This window comes from Carcharodon carcharias, chromosome 10, assembly GCF_017639515.1.
Source record: "Carcharodon carcharias isolate sCarCar2 chromosome 10, sCarCar2.pri, whole genome shotgun sequence".
Lineage (NCBI taxonomy): Eukaryota > Metazoa > Chordata > Chondrichthyes > Lamniformes > Lamnidae > Carcharodon > Carcharodon carcharias.
Window position 1 is genome coordinate 145,116,515 of NC_054476.1, and position 25,413 is coordinate 145,141,927.

Consider the following 25,413-nt stretch of genomic DNA (forward strand, 5'->3'; position numbering starts at 1 on the left):
TTCTGTGATTAAAGGGTGGACGTATATCTTCAACTTTGAACCTAGGATCAGAATATCTTTAATACTTTGAAAGGTACTGGTCTGAAGAAAAATCAGTTATGAGTTAAGAAGACAGAGTAGGGATAATAGGCATGCATCTGCTTGAATATGAGCAGTGGTGGATAGATGGAGTTAAGATGCAGGTTAGCTGTGATCTAACTAAGCTAGCTCATTAGGCTGAATGACCTTCTGCATGTTCCTATGAGTGTTGTCATTCTAAATATTGGGAAGGTGAAAGAGTTTGTCCTCAGTCCCGCCACAATCACTATTTCCTCATTTTGTTTCTTTATTCTTTCATGTGCTTTGGCATTACTGACAAGGCCAGTATTTGTTTACCATCCCTAATTGCCCTTGTACTGAATGGCTTGCTGGACCATATCAGTGGACATTTAAGAGTCAACCACATTGCTGTAAGTCTGGAGTCAAATGTAGACCAGACCTTGTAAGGATGGCAGATTTCCTTCCCTAAGCTACATCAATGAACCAGATGAGTTTTTACAACAATTAATGATACTGTCATGGTCACTGTTATTGAGAGTAGCTTTCAATTCCATATTTATTAATTGTAATCAAATTCCACCAGCTGCCGTGTCGTCAGGATATTAGCCTGAGACTGTGGATTACTAATTCAGCGACATTACCATTACTGTCTCTCCTCATCACCGGCTCCATCCCTCTCCCTAGGAACTGTCTAAAGCTGAAACAGACTGTTTCCACCTTGTAATGAGCTTCCAACTACATATCTTCTCCAACCCCAGAACTGCCTATTTCCACCCAAGTAACCTGATCTCTGCCTGTTCACCAGCTCATCTGCTGCCAAAACCCTCATCCATGCCTTTGCTACCTCTTGGCTTGACTATTCTGATGAACCCCTGGCCTGCCTCCTATTTTTCTCACAACATAAGCTTGAGCTCATCCAAAGCTCTGCTACCCATATCCTAACTTGCACCAAGTCCCACTCACCCATCACTTCTTGTGTTCATTCATCAACATTGGCTCCCAGCAATGCCTCAGTTTCATAATTCTCATCTTTGCTTTCAAATCCTTGCATCACCTGGACCCATGCCTACCTCTATAATCTCCTCCAGCCCGGCAATGCTCCAAGACCTCTGCCTTCCTCCAAATCTGGCTCCTTTCACATCCTCAATTTTAATTGCTCCACCATTGGTGGCCAGACCCTTCAGCTGCTTGGACCCTGAGCTCTGGAATTCTCTCCTTAAACCTCCCTGTATCTCTGTCTCTCTCCTCCTTTACGACAGTCCGTAAAACCTACCTCTTTGAGAAAGCTTTTAGTCACCTATCCTAATATCTCCTTATATGACTCAGTGTCAAATTGTGTCTGATTGCAATCCGGTGAAGTGCCTTGGTGCGTTTTACTACATTAAGGATGCTGTATAAATTTGTTGTTTTGGTGACTAGATCTCTTTCTCCAACAGGGGAACTGCCTCTCTCATTGGCCGCCTGCACAAACCAGTTGGATGTGGTGACACATTTGCTGGAAAACCCGTACCAACCGGCTGACATCGCAGCAACAGACTCAATGGGGAATAATGTGCTCCATGCGCTGGTATCCGTCTCCGATAACACCAAGGAGAACACCAAGTTTGTCACCCAAATGTACGATCACCTGCTGAGGATGGGTGTGAAGATCAGACCAGAGTTGAACCTGGAAAGTATGAAGAACAAGAAAGGGCTGACTCCTCTAAAGCTGGCTGCAAAGACAGGCAAAATCGAGGTGGGTGGACCCCAGCTTCTGAGTAAGGAAACACAGCAAAGAGGAGTGATGAGGCCAGAGAAATAGTACCCACTGTTTATGCACTGAAGGGGCCTCTGTGTATTCTTGCTGAGGAGCTTATTTCATTAATTCCACATCATCAGAGCTCAGTGTCATTTCAATATTTTCAATGTTCCAAAAAAGTTAGGAACGACAGGAATGAAACTCAGTTTCAGTTGTGGAGAGAAAGACTCAATAAAAATTTACAGGTGGAGATTCAGGGTATGAATGCAAGAGAGACGCGGCAGAGAAACTGTAAGAGAGCAAGGGATACTGTGACAGCAAAGCAAAGTTAACAGAGAAACTGTGACGGAGAGATTACAGAGAGAATAGAGCGAACGCAGAGGGAGTGTTACTTTATAACATAGAGAAAGAGATTGGGATAGTGAGAACACCGAGAGGCAATTACAGATAAAACTGAGATATAGTAACAAGGCCGATGAAAACTAAAAGTGGTATCCTGAGAGAGAGAGATAAGCATTTATTCACAGGAGTGATATTTTGCAGAAAGACAGAGAGAGTGATTGACAGAGAGACTGACAGAAAGAGATTGCGACAGAGTGAAGCTAAAAAAGATATTGCAATAGATATTGAGCATAATATTCTGCCACAGAAACAGGAAGAGTTTGGAAAAACTCTCTGAATAGATTAGGAGAAAGATTACTGTTTGCAAGGGATGAGGGAAGAAAAACAAACAGCAGCAGTGATTTACCTGCTGAATGTTTTTTGTATTGTGATAATGACCAGCTAATCTATATCGGTGATATCAGTTGAGGGATAGATATTGGCCAGGACACCGGAAAGATCTCCCTGCTCTCTTCCAGTTTAGCATCTCATCCTAAAGATAGGACCTCCAACTGTGCAGACATCTCTCAATACTGACCTTCCGACAGTGCAGTGCTACCTCAGTATGGACTTTTCAAAAGTGCAGTGCTACCTCAGTATGGACTTTTCAAAAGTGCAGTGCTACCTCAGTATGGACCTTTCAAAAATGCAGCGCTCCCTCAGTATGGACCTTTCAAAAGTGCAGTGCTACCTCAGTATTGACCCTCCGACAGTGCAGCACTCCCTCAGTACTGACTTTCCAACAGTGCGGTGCTCCCTCAGTACTGACCCTCCAACAGTGCGGTGCTCCCTCAGTACGGACCCTCTCAACAGTACAGCGCTTCCCTCAGTACTGACCCCCCAACAGTGCATCACTACCTCAGTATTGACCCTGCAACAGTGCAGCGCTCCCTTAGTACTGACCCTGCAACAGTGCAACATTCCCTCAGTACTGCCCCTCTGACACTGCAGCACTCCATCAGTATTGACCCTCCATCAAAGCTGATACAGACATGACAAAACACTTTGAGACGCTACACCCCAGTAAACTCCCCTTCTTTTGGAGTGCATTTTTGTTTAATACTGTCTCATTTTCAGATATTGAAACAAATCATTGAGAGGGAAATCAACGATGAGAAATGTCGACACCTGTCAAGGAAATTCACAGAATGGGCGTACGGTCCAGTGCACTCATCGCTCTATGACCTCTCCGCCCTCGACACGTATGAGGAAATGTCGGTGTTGGAGATTATCACCTATGGCAGTGAGACTCCGGTACGTTACCTGCATTATCTGGCAAGGGGTTCAATAACTAGTTGAGACAGATTTCATATAAATGGCAAAAGAACAGTAAGGATGGAGATTAGGAAACATTTTCTCAAACAGTGAGTCAGGATTATGCTGCTGGAATGGCCAGCAAAAGCAGTAACTTTCGAAAGAGAACTGGATTAGTACTAGGAAAGGGAATATTTGTTGGGCTATGGACCAAGAGCTAATTGCAGGGGTTTAATGGGATAGGTCTTTCAAAGAGCTGGACACAATGGACCGAATGGCCTCCTTCTGTGCTGTATCATTCTATGGTCCTGTAAGCTATATTATGAAGTGTAATTATCCTGACTGTTACACTTTAAAAAACACCAGTCACTGCTTTCAATGCATAGTTTACAGCACCTTCAGTGGCAGAGATCTGACCGTTCCTGTACATATTAAACATGGGCAGTACCAGAGAACCTTGGGTTTTTTCAAAATTTACTTTCTGTTTTGTCAATTTTCCTTTTTTTTCAGGGAGTCAATATTCCCAGGATTAGATACAGAGTTCATCTCCTTCTAAACTGTCCCCATCAAACAACCGAAGACAGGTACAGCACGAGGTTAGATACAGAGTAAAACTCCCTCTACACTGTCCCTATCAAACACTCCCAGGACAGGTACAGCACGAGGTTAGATACAGAGTAAAGCTCCCTCTACACTGTCCCCATCAAACACTCCCAGGACAGGTACAGCATGGGGTTAGGTGCACTGTAAATCCCCCTCTATATTGTCCTAAGGTGAATATAGCACATTGTGAATAGTGCTTTGGTAACTCAGTGGCAGAAGAACATCCACCACAATGCCCATGTGATATTTTCCCCTCACCACACCAGCCATCCTCTTGCATCTCGGAGTCTAATTGTCAGGTTTGTACCTGAACTAACAGCCTTGGTTTGTTTTATATATTTTCAGAACCGACAGGAGATGTTAAACTTAGAGCCGCTGAAGCACCTGTTGCATGAGAAATGGAACACCTTTGCCAGCTACATCTTTTACACCAAGTTCTTCATTTACTTTTCCTACATGATCATCTTCACCACAACAGCCTACAACAGGATTGAGGAAGGAAAGGTGCAGCTCTGTTCTTCAAGTTGAGTTGGGTGGGGTAGCATTCTTCCCCCTGAGTCACAAGGTCATGGGTACAAGGCCTGTCTTGAGCACAAAATTCAGGCTGATGATCACAGTGCAGTACTGAGGGAGTGCCGCACTGTCGGAGGGTCAGTACTGAGGGAGTGCCGCACTGTCGGAGGGTCAGTATTGAGGGAGTGCTGCATTGTCGGAGGGTCAATACTGAGGCAGTGCTGCATTGTCGGGGTCGGTACTGAGGGTGTGGTTTCTGCCGGAGGGCCCATTCTGTGGGTTTATTGCTCTGTCAGAAGTATCATTTTCAGGCGAAATGTTAAACTGTGGCCTTGGCTGCCCTCTCAGTTGAATTTAAAAGATCCCAATGTACTGTTTCTAAGAAGAGAAGGGGCTAGTGGTGTGGTGGTGGGTGGGTCGGGGGAGGTGTGGGGGCGTGAATGGGGAGGTTCTCCCCAGTGCCTTGGGACCAATACGTATCTGTCAGCCGATAAACAATATCACTAAAAACAGGTTATCTGCTGATTATCACATTGCTGTTCATGGCATCTTGCTGTGCACAAATTGGCTGCCACATTTCCTACAGTACAATTGTGACTGCACTTAAAAAAGTACTTTATTCCAATCATTTGGGATATAATGAGGTGGTGAAATGTTTCTCCTTTGGAATATTCTGTGCTGGGTGTGTTTGATGAAATTGCTATCCCATTTAACACTTCTTCTAAATCAAGATGCACAAAGATTTTAGAATCTACAGGGCTACGGGCCAAGAGCTGAAAATTAGGATTAGACTAGATAGCTTTCTTTTCACCCAGTTTAGACATGAATGTCTGCCTTCCGTGCTATGAATCTTTCATTGTTTCTGTATAAAAGCATTTTATTGCGGATGCTGGAAATCTGAAACAAAAACAGAAAATGCTTAAAAAACTCAGCAGGTCTAACAGCATCTGTGGAGAGAAAAACAGAGTTAGCGTTTCGAGTCCATATGACTCTTCTTCAGAGCTAAAGAGAAGTAAAAATGTGATGAAATCTATACAGCCGGGGGGGTGGAGCAGGATAGAAGGCCAGCGATAGGTGGAGGCAAAGCAGAGATTGCCAAAGATGTCATGAACCAAAGGACAAAGGGGTGTTAATGGCAGTGGTACTGGCTAAAGCAGATGCATGGTTTCTATAACAAAAACAAAAATACCTGGAAAAACTCAGCAGGTCTGACAGTATCTGCAGAGAGGAATACAATTAACGTTTCGAGTCTGAATGACTCTTCATCAGAACTAAGGAAAAATAGAAAAGAGGTGAAATATAAGCTGGTTTAAGGGTGGGTGGGACAGATAGAGCTGGATAGAGGGCCAGTGATAGGTGGAGATAGCCAAAAGATGTCATAGACAAAAGGACAAAGAGGTGTTGACGGTGGTGATATTAGCTAAGATATGTGCTAATAGTGACATTAAGGGTAGAAAGCAGGGTGAGCAAGGTACAGATAGCCCTAGTGGAGTTGGGGTGGGGGAAGGGATCGAAATAGGCTAAAACAATGGATGGAAATACATTTAAAAATAATGGAAATAGCTGGGAAAAGAAAAATCTATATAAATTATTGGCTAAAAGGGGGGATCGGAAAGGAGGTGGGGATGGAGGAGAGAGTTCATGATCTAAAGTTGTTGAACTCAATATTCAGTCAGGAAGGCTGTAAAGTGCCTAATCAGAAGATGAGTTGCTGTTCCTCCAGTTTCCGTTGAGCTTCACTGGAACATTGCAGCAGGCCAAGGACGGACATGTGGGCATGAGAGCAGGGTGGTGTGTTGAAATGGCAAGCGACAGGGAGGTCTGGGTCATGCTTGCGGACAGTCCGAAGGTGTTCTGCAAAGTGGTCACCCAGTCTGCGTTTGGTCTCTCCAATGTAGAGGAAATTGCATTGGGAGCAACGAATGCAGTAGACTAAGTTGAGGGAAGTGCAAGTGAAATGCTGCTTCACTCGATGGAGCATTTAGGCCCTTTGACGGTGAGGAGAGGGGAAGTAAAAGGGCGTGTGTTGCATCTTCTGTGGTTGCATGGGAAGGTGCTGTGGGAGGGGGTTGAGGTGTAGGGGCTGATAGGGGAGTGGACCAGGGTGTCCCGGAGGGGACGATTCCTGTGGAATACCACCGGGGGGGTGAAGGGAAGAGGGAAGATGTGTTTGTTGGTGGCATCATGCTGGAGTTGGCGGAAATGGCGGAGGATGATCCTTTGAATGTGGAGGCTGGTGGGGTGATAAGTGAGGACAAGGGGGACCCTATCATGGTTCTGGGAGGGAGAGGAAGGTGTGATGGCAGATGCGCGGGAGATGGGCCGGACACAGTTGAGGGCCCTGTCAACCACCGTGGGTGGAAAACCTCGGTTAAGGAAGAAGGAGGACATGTCAGAGGAACTATTTTTGAAAGTGGCATCATCAGAACAGATGCGACAGAGGCGAAGGAACTGAGAGAATGGGATGGAATCCTTACAGGGAGCGGGGTGTAAGGAGCTGTAGTCGAGGTAGCTGTGGGAGCCGGTAGGCTTGTAATGAATATTGGTGGACAGTCTATCACCAGAGATTGAGACAGAGAGATCAAGGAAGGGAAGGGAAGTGTCAGAGATGAACCATGTGAAAATGATGGAGGGGTGGAAATTGGAAGCAAAATTAATCATTTTTTTCAGGTCCAGACCAGAGCATGAAGCAGCACCGAAGCAGTCATCGATGTACCGGAGAAAGAGTTGTGGGAGGGGGCCAGAGTAGGACTGCAACAAGGAATGTTCCACATACCCCATAGAGACAGGCATAAGTGGGGCCCATGCGGGTACCCATAGCCACACCTTTTATTTGGAGGAAGTGAGAGGAGTTTAAGCAGAAATTGTTCAGTGAGATAACAAGTTCAGCCAGACGGATGTGAGTAGTGGTGGATGGGGATTGTTCGGGCCTCTGTTCGAGGAAGAAGCGGAGACCCCTCAGACCATCCTGGTGGGGGATGGGGGTGTAAAGGGATTGGACATCCATGGTGAAGAGGAGGCGGTTGGGGCCAGGGAACTGGAAATTGTTGATATAATGTAGGGTGTCAGAGGAATCGCGGATGTAGGTGGGAAGAGACTGGACAAGGGGAGAGAGAATGGAGTCAAGATAGCAAGAAATGAGTTCCATGGGGCAAGAACAGGCTGACACAATCGATCTGCTGGGACAGGACTGTTTGTAGATCTTGGGTAGGTGGTAGAAGCGGGCTGTCCGAGGTTGGGCTTGGTTCCTATATTTCTATCTCACCCATTGTGTGCGAGGTGCTTTGAAATGTTTCTGAGGGAAGTGACAAATCATTGTCAACTGGAGCCTTTTCATCTCCCAATTGCTTACTAGCAGTTTGTCTCTTCACAGTTTGAGCTTGCTGCACTTTATTGCAATTCGGTTTGGTTTTCTTTGTAAATGTAGATTTGTTTTCTGTATCAAGATAGCATCAAACATGAGGTGAACCATCGCGTCTGCACTACACAGTTTCTCTCCAGTAACACCTTGTTTCACTTTATTCTCAACACAGCCCCCATTCAAAATTGAGGCCAAAATGGAAAGCTACTTGCGGGTTACTGGACAAGTCATTACGACCCTCGGAGCGCTATACCTTTTCTGTCAAGGGGTGAGTCTTGTGCAAGTTCACTTATGTTTTTATTGTTGATAAAAAGAAGCATGCTGTCAAAAGTTTTCATCTTGCACTCATCAGGACAGATTTGCAAGAATACCAAATCTCAAAGGGAAACAACAAATAAGAAGAGGGTGCTGATTGGTTGACGGGTGAGCTTTGACTGGTAGAAGCGTAGCCATGGAGAATGTTCCAAGGAATAGTTAACTGCCCAGCTTTTCTTAAAATTCAAACCGGACAAGTTGACTCTGGTCAAGGCATTGCCCTGGGGAATGAACCAGGGAATGGCTGTCCTCAAGTTTTTGTTTCGTTGAAAGATGTGAAATGCATGGGCATGTTCTTTCTGTTTGCCAATGACTTGGCCCTGTGTGTGAACATATGTAGTTTCTAGCTTGCTTAAGTGAGCCACACTGCGAGCCTAACGGATAATCTTAAATTGGTTGTTAGTATAATTCTTAGCAAAATCAGGATTGTTTAGTAAATGTTATCCAATTGTGGAATCACATCTAATGTTGGACACATTGTCCTGGGTTTTGACAGCACGGCCTGGTTGAGTATGGTCAGTACTTTGCTTGTTGAGAACAGCCAAAGCGAAGTGCTGTTTAATAGGATCCACCAGTCATTGGGACACGTGGCTACATATCTGGCATCACACTGGCACTGAAATTCACATACCACATTACTCATTTGTGTGGTAGGCACACATCATTTTGGTTTGATGGCAGCACCCAGTTAGTGGAGAATACCACTCCTGTTGAAGCTGCCTTTGAGATTTGGTTTTCTTAAACCAATCCTGATGAGTGCAAGACCAAAAGGTTTGACAGCATGTCTTTCTTTTCAGCAATACTCAAACTCTGTACTACCAAGCCACTGTTTATATTTTTATCTTTCCTGGCTCAGTAACAGAGTAGAATCACTGAGCTCAGAAGTACTTATGAAGAAGGGGAGGCCATTCAGCCCCTTAACCCTGTTCTGCCATTCAATTAGATCATGACTGATCTGTATCTTAACTCCACCTACCTGAAAAGAAATACCTGATCGAAGAACAATAAGATCAATAGCATGACTTACTTGGTTTTTGTAATTTGATAATTATTGTAATTTGCTATTTTGATCATTTTATCTGCTCTGTATTGTGTTTAGTCAAAGAAATTCAAAGCTGAGTTAGATAGATTTTTGATAGACAAGAGAGTCAAAGGTTGGGGTGGGGGGCAGACAGGAAAGTGGAGTTTGTGCCACAATCACATCAGCCAATTTCTTATTGAAATAGGAGCAGGTTCAATGGGCCAAATGGCCCAACTCCATCTCCTAAGTCTTGTGTTCCTATATTTATCTGAATTAAATGGGAATTAGAGTTAATTAACTTATTAAATTGTGGAAACCCAACTTTCATTGTGGCCACAGTGAAGTCCTGGTTACTGTAATTATGTAAACCTAACTACCTAACAACACTAACTATATCACCATTTGTTCACTGTCGTTGAGTCAAAAACCTGGAACTCCCTCCCCAACAGCACTGTGGGTGTACCTACACCACAGGGACTGCAGCGGTTCAAGAAGGAAGCTCATCACCACCTTCTCAAGAGCATTTTTTTCAGTGGGTGTCACTGGCTGGGCCAGCATTTTTATTGCCCATCCTGAATTGCCCTTGAGAAGCTCATTGGCTGTACAATATATTGGGACATCCTGAGATGGTGAAATATATTATATAAATGCAAGTCTTCCTTTTTAAAACTAATAAGTATTTTATTCACTCCACAGATTGACGAAGTCTTTCTACGAAGGCGGCGGACTCCAAAATCAATCACAATTGATGGTTACTGTGACATTTTATTGTAAGTCCCCAAGCCCTTCATTTCCCAGTTGTGAACTGTGGCTGTTGCTGTGCTTGGTCTCTCTCCTTCCCAATGTGGCATTCAGTCAGAAACCTCACAACACCTGTCTGACAAATTGACTTCACAATCCCAGGAATGGCATCAGTCACCTATCATTACTCATTATGGCACAGCTGATGGTAAATGCTAAGTTGGTCAAATCACAAAAGGAAATTTGAAACAACTGCCAAAGCTTGTTTAGCAATTTTTTAATAAATTTCGAGATCCATGCCTTAAATTCAGTAGTAATAAGACCACCAATTTAATAGGTTTTTACAAAACTAGATTAAACATTTGTCTGTGTGCTGTACTTTTCTTTGTTCTTTGTTCCTTTGTTCTTTTTATTAACAAGAAAAATGATTTTTAAGCACATACATATGCCTACAAATTACTACTATAATAACTTTTACATCCCCTATTTAATCTGACTCCCAGCTACACTTTCATTAAGGCAACAGTAGGACACTTAGATCCTAAAAGGCCCAGGCAAAGTAAGACACAATGCCCTGAACCAGTCGAATTCAAAATGAGTTTCCTTAACGTCAGCTCTTTGAAACCAGCAGCTTGAGGCATAGATGCTGAAAGCTTTTCACACTTGTTAGATCTTAAAAATGCCTACCCTTACAATAGCCTTTGCTCCTTTATAAATAATTTCCCTTTGAATGCAAATTCCCACTGTTTCACTATGTCTTTGGACTTTATCTTTCTGATAATAAAAATCTCTCATAGCACTAAGTTTTACCAGTAATCTTTAAGAAAAATAAACACACTGTTTCTAAACTTCACCTGGCTAGGTGACATATTTCACTCCCCCTGGTTTATTTAAAAATACAAATGTCCTTTTACACCTTACATTCTAAACTTCCCTCATGTTTAGATCAAAGTCTTCAGACTAGCTGCCTTTCATCCAATTAAGTCTCTCTCTCACACACACACATGCACACACACACAAATACAGACACAGATACCATTATTTTACAATAAATTCCAGTAACATTATGAGAATTATTATATTTTCCTGATACCCAATCAGAATGGTGGAAAAACAATGCCCACTTTAAACTGTGGGAGGGAAGAGGGGGCTACTGCATGATGGGGCAGTGAGGGTATTGGGGGTTGGTAAAGCACCCATAATGACAACAGACTGAGACCCAGGCCATCTTAATCCCTGATCCTCAATTTCATGGGACACCTGACTGCAGGAATGACATGGACACTGGTGGAAGGAAGCAAGATGTTGGGCAGACAAAGGGACATAGGAACAAGTGGAGGCCATTCCACCTCTCCAGCCTGTTACATACTATCCTCACTTGGACAATATATCACCATAACACCATTGTTGCTTGGTCAAAAAACTGGCGGCTCATCACCACCTTCTCAAGGTCAACTAGGGATGGGCAACAAATACGGGCCATGCCAATGACATTCAAATCCCATTAATGAATAAATAAATGATGGAGGTCACTCAACCTCCAAAGTCTATTCCACCATTCAATTACATCATGGTTGATCTGTATGTTAACTCCATAACCCACCTTGATTCCATAACCCTTAATACCCTTACCCAATAAATATCTATTGATATCTGTTTGGAATTTTCAGTTGACTCCCAGCATCAACAGCTGGGAGAAAGTTCCAGATTTTCAATCCCCTTTTTGTGAAGAAGTGCTTCCTGACAGCGCCCCTGAACATCCTGACTCTAATTTTAAGGTTCTTCCTCCTTGTTCGGGAGTCCACCACCCCCACCAGAAGAAATAGTTTCTCTCTATTGACTCTATCAAATCCTTTAATCATTTCAAAATCTCAGTTAGATCCCTCCTCAATCTTTTACAGTCAAGGGAATACAACCTGTCCTCATAAGTTAACCCTTTTAATCCTGGTACCATTCTTGTGAATCTGAGCTGCATTCCAAAGTAACAAACCTCAGTATTATGGTAAATTGGCAGGAGTTGGGAGGCGGAGGGCCCGGTGTGGAAGAATGCGATGGGAATCAAGAATGAGGAAGTGGCAATGGAGGAAATCAAAAGGTAGGGGAGGCTTGAAGTTTCCTGTTGGAGTTGGGAGAACCACTGACCTTATCCTCTTCTGCCCCTGGATCCTGTGTCACCGGCATTTCCTGGGACTTGGACAACCATGGTACATTCTCTGCCTCCTGTTTTGTGATGACATTGCAGGACAAATAGCACTCCCAGCTAATGGGTGCCAACTCTCTCGGTGAGATCATTGCACCTTGCTGGCTGAGCGGAAGCTGCATCATTACAGTATAAAAAATCCACTTATAAACTTTAAGGGGAGATGGTGGCCTAGTGGTAATGTCACTGGACAAGTAATACAGAGGCCCAGGCTAATGCTCTGTGGACACAGATTCAAATCCCACCGTGACAAATTCAATTAATAAATTTCAAATATAAAGCTAGTCTCAATAATGGCGACCATGAAGCTATCATCAATTATTGTACAAACCTATCTGGTTCACTAATCTGCTGTCCCTATATCTGGCCTATATGTGACTCCAGATCTACAACAATGTGGTTGACTCTTAACTGCCCTTTGAATTGACCTAGCAAGAAACTCAGTTCAAAGGCACATAGGGATGGCCACAAAGGATAAAAAAAATTGGGATCTTTTCATAAAGAGATGCATCTGTCTGTTTTTATTTGCAGCTTTCTCCAGGCCCTGTTGTTGCTGGGCTCCTCTGTGCTGTACGTAACTGGACGGGAAGAATACGTGGGACTTATGGTGATTGGATTGGCAATAGGCTGGATCAATCTACTCTATTACACACGAGGCAACCAACGAATGGGCATCTATAGTGTCATGATGCAGAGAGTACGTACAATTCTGTAACAATGACTTGCATTTATAGAATGCCTTTAACATAATGCTTTGCAGGAGCTTTATCAAACTATGACTTGACACTGAGCCACATAAAGAGATTTAGGACAGGTGACCAAAAGCTTGGTCAAAGAGGTAGATTTTAATCACGGAATTGCTATGGTACAGAAGGAGGCCATTTGGCCCATCATGTCTGCACCAGCTCTCCAAATGAGCAACTCACCTCTGTGATCTTTCGTTCTCGATTCTTTCATGAGTGGGAACAGTTTCTCCCTATCTGCGCTGCCCAGACCCCTCATAATTTTGAATACCTCCATCAAATCTCCTCTTAGTCTACTTTTCCTCCAAGGAAAACAGCCCTAACTTATCCAATCTATCTTCATAACTGAAGTTCCTCATCTCTGGAATCATTTTCGTGCATCTTTTCTGCACCCTCTCCAATGCCTTCACATCCTTCCTAAAGTGTGGCACCCAGAACTAGGTGCAATACTTTAGCTGAGGCCAAACTAGTGGCTGATACAAGTTCAACATAACCTCCTTGCTCTTGCACTCTATGACCCTATTAATAAAGCCCATGATAACGTATACTTTATTAACTGTTCTCTCAATCTATCCTGCCACCACCATCAATGATTTAATGACACATACACCAAGGTCCCTCTGCTCCTGCACCCCCTTTAGAGTTGTACCCTTTATTGTGTCTCCATGTTCTTCCTGCCAAAATGAATCACTTCATATTTCTCTGCATTGAACTTCATCTGCCACCTGTCCGCCCATTTCACCAACTTGTCTATGTCCCATTGAAGTTCTATATTGTCCTCCTCACAATTCACAATGTTTCTGAGTATTGTATCATCCGCAGATTTTGAAATTGTGCCCTGTACACCAAGGCCTAGGTCACTAGGTCAGGGGAAACAAGGGTCCCAACACTGACCCATAGGGAACTCCACTACAAACCTTCCTCTAGCCCAAGAAACATCCATTAGCCACTACCCTGTTTTCCTGTTGCTCATCCAATTCTGTATCCATGTTGTTACTGTCCCTTTAATTCCATGAGTTATAACTTTTCTCACAAGTCTGTTGTGTGGCACTGTATCAAACGCCTTTTGGAAGTCCATGAACACCACATCAACAGCATTGCCCTTATCAACCTTCTCTGTTACCTCTGCAAAAATCTCCAGCAAGTTGGTTAAACAAGACTTTCCCTAAATAAATCGATGCTGGCTTTCCTTAATTAACCTGCATTTGTCCATATTACTATCAATTTGTCCCGAATTATTGTTTCTAGAAGTTTTCCCATCACTGACGTTAAACTGACTGGCCTGTAATTGCTAGGCTTATCTTTACAGACTTTTTTGAACAAGGGTTTAACATTTACAAATCTCCAGTCCTCCAGGACCACTGCTGAGTCTAAGGAAGAATGAAAAATTAAGGCCAGTGCCTCTGCAATTGCCACTCTCACTTCCCTCAGTATTCTTGGATGCATCTCATCCAGCCCTGGTGCCTTATCATCTTTAAGTACAGATAACCTTGCAAATACCTCCTCTTTTACTATTTGAAATCCATCTAGTGTCTGAGTTATCTCATCTTTAACTGTGGCCTGGATAGCATCTTCTTCCTTCATAGAGAGAGATGCAAAGTATTCAATTAGTACCTCAGCTATGCCCACTGCCCCATGTGTAAATTCCGTTTTTGGTCCCTGATTGGCCCTACTTATCCTTTTACCACCCTTTCACTATTTATATGCCTATATAAGACTTTGGGCTTCCCTTTTATATTAGCTGTCAGTCTTTTTTCATTCTCTCTCTTTGCTTCTCTTATTTGCCACTTCACATTGTTGTCAGGTGTTGGGCATAGTTTGGTAAGTCTTATTAAGGTATCCATAGTCTTAGGTAGTTCAACAGTAAATATGTATTAACTACTAGTAACTATATACATAGGTACAGTAAAGTCCAAGCTCAGAGCTGTCTCCATGCTTGCTTCTACACATGGTTCTGTCCAACACTACACTGACCCCTAGGTGTGGGTGTTGTGTTCTTTTGAATTACTGTGTGGGTGGTGTTGTACTGAGCCCCACATTATCCCTTTATTTGCCAGACCCTTCATTCCCCCCAAGTCCTTATCCAACATTGTTATGTTATCCCAGTTTACCCCATGTATTTCCATCACTACTACTACCCCATCTCCCCACTCAAGTCTCTGAGTTTGTAGGTTCAGGTCTGGAGGTCTTATAACCCTTCCATATCATGTTCTCACTATTGCCGGAGGAGTTGTAGGCTCTATCGTTGCAGGTAAGCTTTGTTAAATTAGAGGTTGTTCTGGCATCTGGGTGTCTTCATCTTTTTCCGTTCCTTGACATTGAATTGCTCTTTGTCGATTCCCCATGTTTTGTTATGGATGGTCATTGGTTTATCCTGTTCTTTATGGGGAGAATAAACTCTCAGCTCGTCTATACAGTGTGTTTTTTTCCTTCCTTCATGTGGCTCGATGTGATGCAAGTAGAGATTGACCTTTCAAAAATGGAACCTTCATTCCTTGTTGTTTCATGGTTATACCCAGATCTTTGATTACGCTTTTATTTTTCAGTTGTTTTTTGAGTTTACGAGTCTTTTCATTCAGCTCAGCAACTACTCTGGTAAGTTCAGTTGTCTTTGTTTCAGGGTTATCTGCGGATCTCTTACATAAGTTTTAACAACTTCACCTGGCCATTCAATTCCTTTTGGAATGTTTCTTGCATGGTAACTGACTGCTACTTAGACTCTTTCAAATCATTCGTTAGATCTTCAATCTGTTTCTTTGAATTTTCCTTGGATTTGATCTTCCACATTGCACATCTCATTCTTCGTGTTGTTCAGATTGGATCAAAGTTCAAGAATTTAATCAGTTTTGGTTGTTAATTCTGCTTTCAAGCAACTGTTCTGATGCAAGAACTATTCTTTCTCAACCTTTAACTTTGTTGTTTCCTTCAAAGCCTTTTTGTGCCTTTGTGTCACCCGAGAAATTTCTTCATCCAGATCTTGAACAGTTTGATTCAATGAAGACTTTATTTTATCATGTGCTTCCAGAGGTACGTAGCTTGAATCTTGCATTTCAAATTTTCCAGTTCAGCCTTGATACGAACTTCTTCTGATCTATCTTCTGCCTTTTCTTTCTCCGCCTGCCGCAGTGCTTCGTCCTTGTCATTCACTTTGGTTTCAGTGTAAACCAGGTCTGCCTCTGATGAAGCCTTAACTTCTCTCTGTTCTGTAATGGTGTTGCACATGGCTTCATTATCCATTTGTAGCATGGAATGGTCCACAGCTTTCCCTTTGACCACAGTCAACTGGCTCAGCACTGTCACCTACTGTTGCAGTTCAGGAAATGTGTCAGCTTTATCGAAAAGATTTATCTTTAAGAATTCCGGAAGTTACCCTGCCTCTTTGGTGCCCTCATGTGGTTTGCTTAGGTGGTGTTTGTTCTCTTTTGTAGCTTTACTGAGGGTTTTCTATCCCTCATTTTAAGCTCTGTACACTCTACACTTTAAAGGTTAAAGTATTTGTCAAAGGCTTTTAATATTTCATCGAAGCTGACAGAGGCTGCTTCAATGTATTTCATTAAGATTACTTCATCAATTCACCAAACAAAAATAAAAACACATTAATCTGGACTTCTTCTGAGTTCCTACTTAGATTTGCTGTACTCTGGTTATTTAAAAATTTTCTTCTCCAGGAGATCCAATTTTGTGTCAGGCTTGGCCCTTGCTTGAGTCCAAACTGGCCTTGAAGAGTGGATTTCTGATCCATGAAATTTTAAAAATTTCAGCTTTAAGAGGTTTCTGAAAATCCAAGATGGCACCGCCGTACACATCTTCAGAGGGCTTTCCTTCACTTTCCGGCTTTGGTGGGCCCCCACAGTAAAGGTGGTCACAATCTCAGTGTTTAATTTTTCCAACAATGGCTGCCTGGATCGACTGGTTCGAGACTTCCCTGCTTTAGCGCCGTGTTCTTGGGCCTTGGAAGAGTCGAATCCCGGTTTTTGATGAGTTTTTTAAGTTGCATACTCAGCCGAGATTAATTTTTAATTCATTTCTTTATTTGGAGCGAGCTCGGCCAACACGTGTTCAGCTGCCAACTCGGGAATCAGGTTTCCCAGACAGCGATTTAAAAGGCAATTTCTGACCACTGTAGTATTTAACTTTTTTCAGGGCTTCTGTTGTCCGGGAATTTTAAACTCTTATTAAACTCACCTCTGCTAGGCCCACTGACTCTGTGCACTCTGAGTACTGAAGCTGGGCTTCCACAGAGTTGAATGGAATCTTCTGCTACAGTGAGAAACTCCATTTCTGCTTTCAGATTCCAAGCTTTTTACTTGGAGCTTTTCTTTGGCAATTCCTTCTGTGCCTTCGCTTCTTGAGCTTTTCATAAGGTCAGAATGCGCCTTTGATTTTTCCTTCAGCTTTCCAGGATTTTAAATTTCTTCTGCTGTCTCTGTGAGGTTTTGAATTGTTCCATTCGCTGCCACCATGTTGTACGGTGTTGGGCGAAGGTCTTATTAAGGTATTCATAGTCTTAGATAGTTCAGCAGTAATTATTTACTAACTGCTAGAACCTATATACATAGGTACAGTAAAGGTCCAAGCCAGGAGCTGTCTCCATGCTTGCTTCTACACACAGCTCTGTCCAACACTACACTCAGCCCTAGGTGCAGGTCATATGTTAGGAACATAGAAGCAGGAGTAGGCCATTCTGCCTGTCGAGCCTGCTCTTCCATTCAAACAAATCATGGCTGCTCATCAACCTCCACGCCATTTTTCCCCACTATCCTCATATCCAGAAATCTATAGATTTATGTCTTGAACATGTTCAGTGATTGAGATTCCAAAATCCTCAGTGTTAGAAAATTGCAAAGATTCACCACCCTGTGAGTGAAAAAATTTCTCCTCATCACAGAGTTAAATGTCCTGTCCCTATCCCTTTTTCTAAGGCTGTGACCCCTGGAATTGCCAGCCTTCTGAAGGTTTAAATACACCACATCCACTGGACATCCTCAAAAAAAAATTCCAACAGTTTTGTGAAACATGATTTCCCTTTCATAATTCCGTGTTGACTCTACCCAATAATATCATTATTTTTAAGTGTCCTGTCACCACATCCTTTCTAATAGATTCTGACATTTTCTTTACTACTGATGTCAAACTAACAGGTCTGTTGTTCTCTGTTTTCTCTCTCCCTCCCTTCTTAAATAACCAGGTTACATTTGCAATATTCCAATTTGCAGGAGTCTTTCTAAATCTGTAGCATTTTGAAAGATAACCACCAATGCATCCACTATCTCTATAGCCACCTCCTTCTATACTCTGGGATGTAATTCATCTGGTCCAGGGGACTTATCCATCCTCAATCCAATAGGGTTGTTCTCTTACATCACTGTTTGGGCAGTACTGTATTCATCCCACGTTAATCCTTTATGTGCCAGACCATTACGCTATATGCATTTCCTCTGAACCTTTTATATTCAGCTTGAGTTTTTAATTATATTTTCTACCTGACACCTGTCATAAGCGCACTTCTTCTTAATCTTAATTTCTATCTCCTTTGTCATCCAGGAAGCTCTGGGTTTGTTTACCCTCCTTTTCCCTTTCAAGGCAATATACCTTGACTGCACCCAAACTATCTCTTCTTTGAAAGTAGCTCATTGATCAGCTACCATTTTTCCTGCCAACCTTTGAGTCCAATTTATTTGGCCCAGATCATTCTTACCCCACTGAAGTTGGCTTCTCCCCAATTAAATTTTCTTACTCTGGACTGTTCTTTGTCATTTCCCATAGTCAGCTTAAAACATATGATACAATGATCACTGTCCCCTAAATAAAAACAGAATTACCTGGAAAAACTCAGCAGGTCTGGCAGCATCGGCGGAGAAGAAAAGAGTTGACGTTTCGAGTCCTCATGACCCTTCGACAGTTCTGTCGAAGGGTCATGAGGACTCGAAACGTCAACTCTTTTCTTCTCCGCCGATGCTGCCAGACCTGCTGAGTTTTTCCAGGTAATTCTGTTTTTGTTTTGGATTTCCAGCATCCGCAGTTTTTTTGTTTTTATCACTGTCCCCTAAATGTTCTCCTAATGACGCTTCATCTACTTGGTAAACCTTGTTTCCAAGAACCAGGTCTAGCAGTCCCTCCTTCCTTGTTGGACAGGGAACATACTGCTAAAGAAAATTTTCCTGAACCCACTCTAAGAATTCTTGCCCCTCTCTGCCATTTAAACTAATGCTATCCCAGTCTGTATTTGGATAATTAAAGTCCCCTATTATAAGTACTCTATAATTTTTGCACCTTGTTGTAATTCCTTTGCAAATTTGTTCCTCTACATTCTTCCCACTTGTGGGTGGCCTATAGACAACGCCCAGCAACGTGATTATACCCTAGCCAAATAGATTCTGTCCTTGATCCCTCTGGGATATCCTCGCTCTCCAGCACTGCAATGTTCTCCTTAATCAATACTGCCAACCTGCCTCCTTGTATTCCTTTCCCAGCTTTCCTAAACACATTGTATACAGGAATGCTTAACACCCAATCCTGCCCTTCCTTGGAGCCAGGTCTCTGTTATAGCCACAACAACATATTTCCACATGGCAACCTGCGCCTGTAACACGCCACTTTTCTACACTCTCCCCTTCCCTCTCCGCACTCGGCCCAGACCCGCTGCTCTCCCCTTCCCTCTCCGCACTCGGCCCAGACCCGCTGCTCTCCCCTTCCCTCTCCACACTTGGCCCAGACCCGCTGCTCTCCCCTTCCCTCTCCACAGTCGGCCCAGACCCGCTGCTCTCCCCTTCCCTCTCCACATTCGGACCAGACCCGCTGCTCTCCCCTTCCCTCTCCACAGTCGGTCCAGACCTGCCGCTCTCCCCTTCCCTCTCCACACTCGGCCAGACCGAGGTCAGAATTGCTGTAAGTTACTTTCTCATGTTATTCTCTCACTGTCTGGAGCAAGGCCTGTCTGGCAGTTGCATCCATCAGGACTCAGTCAGTGGTGGTACTACTGAGCCACTCGTCCTGATGAAAATTGAAATCCAGAAGCCCAGTTGTCTGTTCTGTGCTATTGTCTCTCAGCACAACTGCCAAATGATGCAATAATGTGCACACTATCATTTGTTGTGAGCAAAGTGTGCAAGTATGAGTGTTGTGTGCATGAGTGTTTGTGTGCTTATACATTTGTGTGTACATGTGTATCTTTTGTGTATATGGTTAGTGCACATGTTTTACATATGGATATGGGCACACATGCATGTCTGTGTGTATGTGTACAGATGTATTGTGTGGGTACACATTTACACGATGAGTGTGTTTGCACACATACAGGTGTGTGCGCGTGTGTACACACCCCTCGTATGGATTTGTGAACAGGAACATGAGCAAACATCTCACAATGTTGTTTACATCATGTGATTAAACTGTGTTTCATGTATATTTGCCACAGATTCTCCTGACAGATATTATGAGCTTTCTTCTCGTGTACATGGTCTTCCTCTTTGGTTTTGGAGCTGGTGAGTTTTATTGCTTCTGGCTGACCCTCTGTTTGCAGAAGGAAGTGATTAAATGACCCTGTGCCTGGCTGGTCAGAGTGGAGTATGGCAAACCACAGAGCATAATGCCAGGGTGGCACCAGCACATTCACTCCTCCCATGCTGGCCAGTTCCTAATTCACCCCTGCTGCCTGTACCAATTACCTTCAATCCGTGTCCCTCTTGTTACCGATCTTCCTGCCAGTAGAAATAGTTGCTCTTTGTTTACACTATCAAAGCCCTTCATCATTTCAAACATCTCAATCAACTCTGTCAACCTTCTCTGCTCTAAGGAGAACAATCCCAGCTTCTCCAGTCTCTCCATGTAACTGAAGTCTCTTGTACCTGGTACCATTCTGGTAAAACCTCCAAGATCTTGACATCCTTCCTCAAATGTGGTGCCCAAAATTTGACACAATACTCCAGCTGAGGCATTACCATTGATTTATAAAAGTTTTACCAAAACTTTCCTGCTTTGATACTCCATTACCTTATTAGTAGAGCTGAGGAACTTGTATGCTTTTTAACAGCTTTATGTGGTAACCCAAGCATGGTCAGCCTGTGTTCTGCCAGACCTCCAGGATTGTCCTGAAGTCTCCAGGAATTGAAAATTAACCTCCCGGCCTCTGATGAAATAGTCATCAGTGATATGAGAACAAATTGTGTGTGCTTTCCATTTTTATTGAATATGTTCCTATTGATTATAAATATATTGAGAATTGAGGAAAATGGCTGTATGACTGCCAGTCAAGATTCATCCCATCAGATCAGAGAGAATCTATTTGCTTTCCAGTTGGCTGTGGCGAGGTGGGTATTGTGATGATGGAGTGTTGGGCAGCCAATAGTGGGGAGTGTGGGGGCATGAGCACTAGGAGACAATGACCATGTGGTAAGAACATAAGAAAAGGAGCAGGATCAGGCCATTCAGCCCTTTGAGCTTGCTCTGTCATTCAATGAGACCGTGGCTGATCTGCACCATCAACTCCATTTTCTGCACTCTCCCCATCCCCTTGAAGCTTTTAATATGTAGAATTCTATCGATCTCAGCCTGGAACATAACGACTGAGCCTTCACTGCCCTCTGGGGCACAGAATTCCAAGATTCACTACCCACTAAGTGAAGAAATTCCTCCTCATCTCAGTCCTAAATGGCATTGCCCCTTATTCTGAGACTGTGTCCCCTGATACTAGACCCCACCCTCAGCCAAGGAAAACATCCTTCCTGCATCTACCCTTCGAGCCCTGACAGAATGTTGTATGTTTGAATGATATCACACCTCATTCTTCTAAACCACGGAGAATAAAGGCCCAGTCTATTTAACCTTTCCTCATAGGACAATCCCTCCATCACAGGAATTAGTTTGATGAACTTCTGTTGCACTCCCTCTATGGCAAGTATATCTTTCCTTAGGCAGGGAGGCCATAACTGCACACAGTACTCCAGGGGGTGGGGTTTCCTGAACCTGCCCACCGCCGGGATCATCCAGCCCTGCTGAAAGTCAATGGACTTTTGGCTGGGCCGTTGAACTTCCCACGACAGGTCCCACCACAGCAGGGCCGGAAAATCCCGGCCCAGGTATGATTCCACCAAGGCTGTACATGGAGACCTTTGCTCCTATACTCAAATCCTCTTGTAAAAAAGGCAAACATCCATTAGCCTTCTTAATTGCTGTACCTGCATGTTAGCTTTCAGTGACTCATGAACAATGACACCTAAATCCCTTTAAAGTTTTTTTTTAATTCATTCATGAGATGTGGGCTTCGCTGGCTGGGCCAGCATTTAGTGCCCATCCTTGAGAAGGTGGTGGTGAGCTGCCTTCTTGAACCGCTGCAGTCCATGTGGTGTAGGTACACCCACAGTGCTGTTTGAGAGGGATTTCCAGGATTTTGACCCAGCGACAGTAAAGGAACGTCAATATATTTCCAAGTCAGGATGGTGAGAGGCTTGGAGGGGAAGTTCTAGGTTGTGATGTTCCCATGTATCAGCTGTCCTTGTCCTTCTAGATGGTAGTGGTTATGGTTTTGGAAGGTGCTGTCGAAGGAGCCTTTGTGAGTTCCTGCAGTGAACCTTGTAGATGGTACATACTGATGCTACTGTGCGTCGGTGGTAGAGGGAGTGAATGTTTGTGGATGTGGTGCCAATCAAGCGGGCTGCTTTGTCCTGGATGGTGTCAAGCTTCTTGAGTGTTGTGGGAAGCTACATTCATCCAGGCAAGTGGGGAGTATTCCATCACACTCCTGACTTGTGCCTTGTAGATAGTGGACAGGCTTTGGGAAATCAAGAGGTGGGTTACTCATCACACGATTCTGCTCTTATAGCCACAGTATTTATGTGACTAGTCCTGTTCAGTTTCTGGTCAGTGGTAACCCCCAGGATGTTGATAGTGGAGGATTCAGTGATGTTAATGCCATTGAACATCAAGGGGTGATGGTTGGATTCTCTCTTGTTGGAGATGGTCATTGCCTGACACTTGTGTGATGCAAATGTTACTTGCCACTTGTCAGCCCAAGCCTGGATATTGTCCAAGTCTTGCTGCATTTGGACATGGACTGCTTCAGTATCTGAGGAGTCGTGAATGATGCAATCATCAATGAACATCCCCACTTCTGACCTTGATGCTGAGAGGATATTTCCCATGGCATGGGAATCTAGAACTAGGGGACACAGTTTCAAAATAAGGGGTCTGCATTTTAAGATGAGGAGGAATTTCTTCTCTCAGAGGGTCACTAATCTTTGGAATTCTCTTCGACAGAGAGCAGTGGAGGCTGGGTCATTGAATATATTCAAAGCTAACTACATCCTCAAAAAGCTGATGACAGCTCAAGATACATCCAACCAGTAATGGCCACCCTGCCTATCATACACCATCAGCTGCTATGAGAGAAAGATGGGGAGGAAAATGAGTTGGTCACCTGGCCATAAGATCATTTGATCATAAGAATCTAACCATCTCCCCTTGATGTTCAATGGCATTACCATCACTGAATCCCCCACTATCAACATCCTGGGGTTAACATTGACTAGAAACTGAATTAGACTAGCTATATAAATACTATGGCTACAAGAGCAGGTCAGAGGCTAGGAATCCTGTGATGAGTAACTCACCTCCTGACTCCCCAAAGTCTGCCCACCATCTACAAGGCACAAGTCAGGAGTGTGATGGAATACCCTCCACTTGCGTGGATGAGTGCAGCTCCAACAACACTCAAGAAGCTTGACACTATCTAGGACAAAGCAACCGGCTTGATTGGCACCGAATCCACATACATTCACTCCCTCCACCACTGATGCACAGTGGCAGCAATGTGTACCATCTACTAGATGCACTGCAGAAACTCACCAGGCCTCCTTAGACAGCACCTTCCAAACCCACGACTGCTATCACCTAGAAGGACAAGGGCAGCAGACATATGGGAACACCACCACCTGGAAGTTCTCCTCCAAGCCACTCACCACCCTGACTCGGAATTATATCATCCTTCACTGTCGCTGGGTCAGAGTCCTGGAACTCCCTCCCTAACAGCACTGTGGATACCTACAGCACATGGGCTGTAGCGGTTCAAGAAGGCAGCTCACCACCACCTTCTCAAGGGCAATTAGGGATGGGCAATGAATGCTGGTCTAGCCAGAGATGCCCACATCCCATGAATGAATAAATACCCTGTCAAGCTGCCTCAGAATCTCATATGTTTCAATAACCTCTCATTCTTCTAAACTCCAGTAAGCTTAGGCCCAAGCTGCTCAACCTTTCCTCATAAGACAAACCCCTTAATCCCAGCAATCAGCCTAGTGAATCTCCTCTGTACTGCTCCCAATGTAAGTATAACCTCAGAGCTGCCCTCTTAACCCTTGAACCTTCTCCACGCAGCTCTGGTGGTGCTTATCGAAGATCGTATTTACAATAACACCAAACCAGGATGTCAGAAGGATACTACGTACAAGAATTTTCAGACAACATTCTTGGAGCTTTTCCGCTTTACCATTGGGATGGGAGATCTGGAGTTCACCGAGAACTACAGATTCAAAGAGGTTTTCATCTTTCTGCTGATATTGTATGTCATCCTAACGTATATCCTCCTCCTCAACCTATTAATTGCATTGATGAGCAAGACAGTGGAAAAGATTTCCAAGGACAGTAAAAGTGTTTGGAAACTTCAGGTAAGGAGTTATATTCTTGCCGGTTCCCTCCCCTCTTCTAAACTAGAACAGGTTAGATACAGTGTAAAGCTCCATCTACATTATCCCCATCCAACACTCCCAGGGCAGGTACAGCATGGGGTTAGATACAGAGTAAATCTCCCTCTACACTGTCCCTATCAAACACTCCCAGGACAGGTACAACACGGGGTTAGTTACAGAGTAAAGCTCCCTCTACACTGCCCCCATCAAACACTCCCAGGACAGGTACAGCACGGGGTTAGACACAGAGTAAAGATTCCTATGCACTCACTCACAGGGTTAGTGTGGCAATCTAAGATGTAATATACCTTTAAGAAAATGTGAGCTGATTGACCACATGACTGTAAGACCCAACAGCTGTGTAACATGGGCTACCATGTTAACGTTAGTATAGAGTAGGATCTGGTTGGAGAAGCACACATCATGTTAGTACACTGTAGTTTGTGTAAATAAATAGCATGTGCTCCATTTCATATTGGTCTCTGCATCTGCAGTATATTGTAATTGGCTCACCTTGCGGCAGGTAAATGTGTAACTGGTTCATGAGCAAAGCAACCCCGTAGTAGACCATAACAACTGGCGATGAGGCAAAACATGACCAGTTGACGACACCAAAGAAAGCTGCGAAAACTCAGGTGAATCAGCCATGCCTTGTAATGTAAATACATTACAATTGTAAGCTCTCACCATAGTCGCCGAAGTTATCTCCCTCCAGTATGACACAATTTGGCTGCATCGAACTGTTTGATCAGACCACCGATGACTGGTCACATTATGTTGAACGGCTTGCATTTTTCTTTTTGGCCAATGACATATCGGTGGA

At 43.7% G+C, this 25,413-nt stretch overlaps 1 protein-coding gene across 1 annotated transcript in view; it reads left to right on the top strand.

The window, feature by feature from the left end:
* The window catches only part of trpv1 (transient receptor potential cation channel, subfamily V, member 1), a 53,055-nt gene that overhangs the window by 17,065 nt on the left and 10,577 nt on the right, over nucleotides 1-25,413 (top strand). The window contains exons 6-13 of the mRNA XM_041197296.1: nucleotides 1,476-1,774; nucleotides 3,236-3,412; nucleotides 4,361-4,519; nucleotides 8,062-8,157; nucleotides 9,922-9,995; nucleotides 12,698-12,863; nucleotides 20,327-20,393; nucleotides 24,280-24,569. Of these exons, the coding sequence (XP_041053230.1) occupies nucleotides 1,476-1,774; nucleotides 3,236-3,412; nucleotides 4,361-4,519; nucleotides 8,062-8,157; nucleotides 9,922-9,995; nucleotides 12,698-12,863; nucleotides 20,327-20,393; nucleotides 24,280-24,569 (1,328 nt within the window). The remainder of the gene's footprint in view (nucleotides 1-1,475; nucleotides 1,775-3,235; nucleotides 3,413-4,360; nucleotides 4,520-8,061; nucleotides 8,158-9,921; nucleotides 9,996-12,697; nucleotides 12,864-20,326; nucleotides 20,394-24,279; nucleotides 24,570-25,413) is intronic.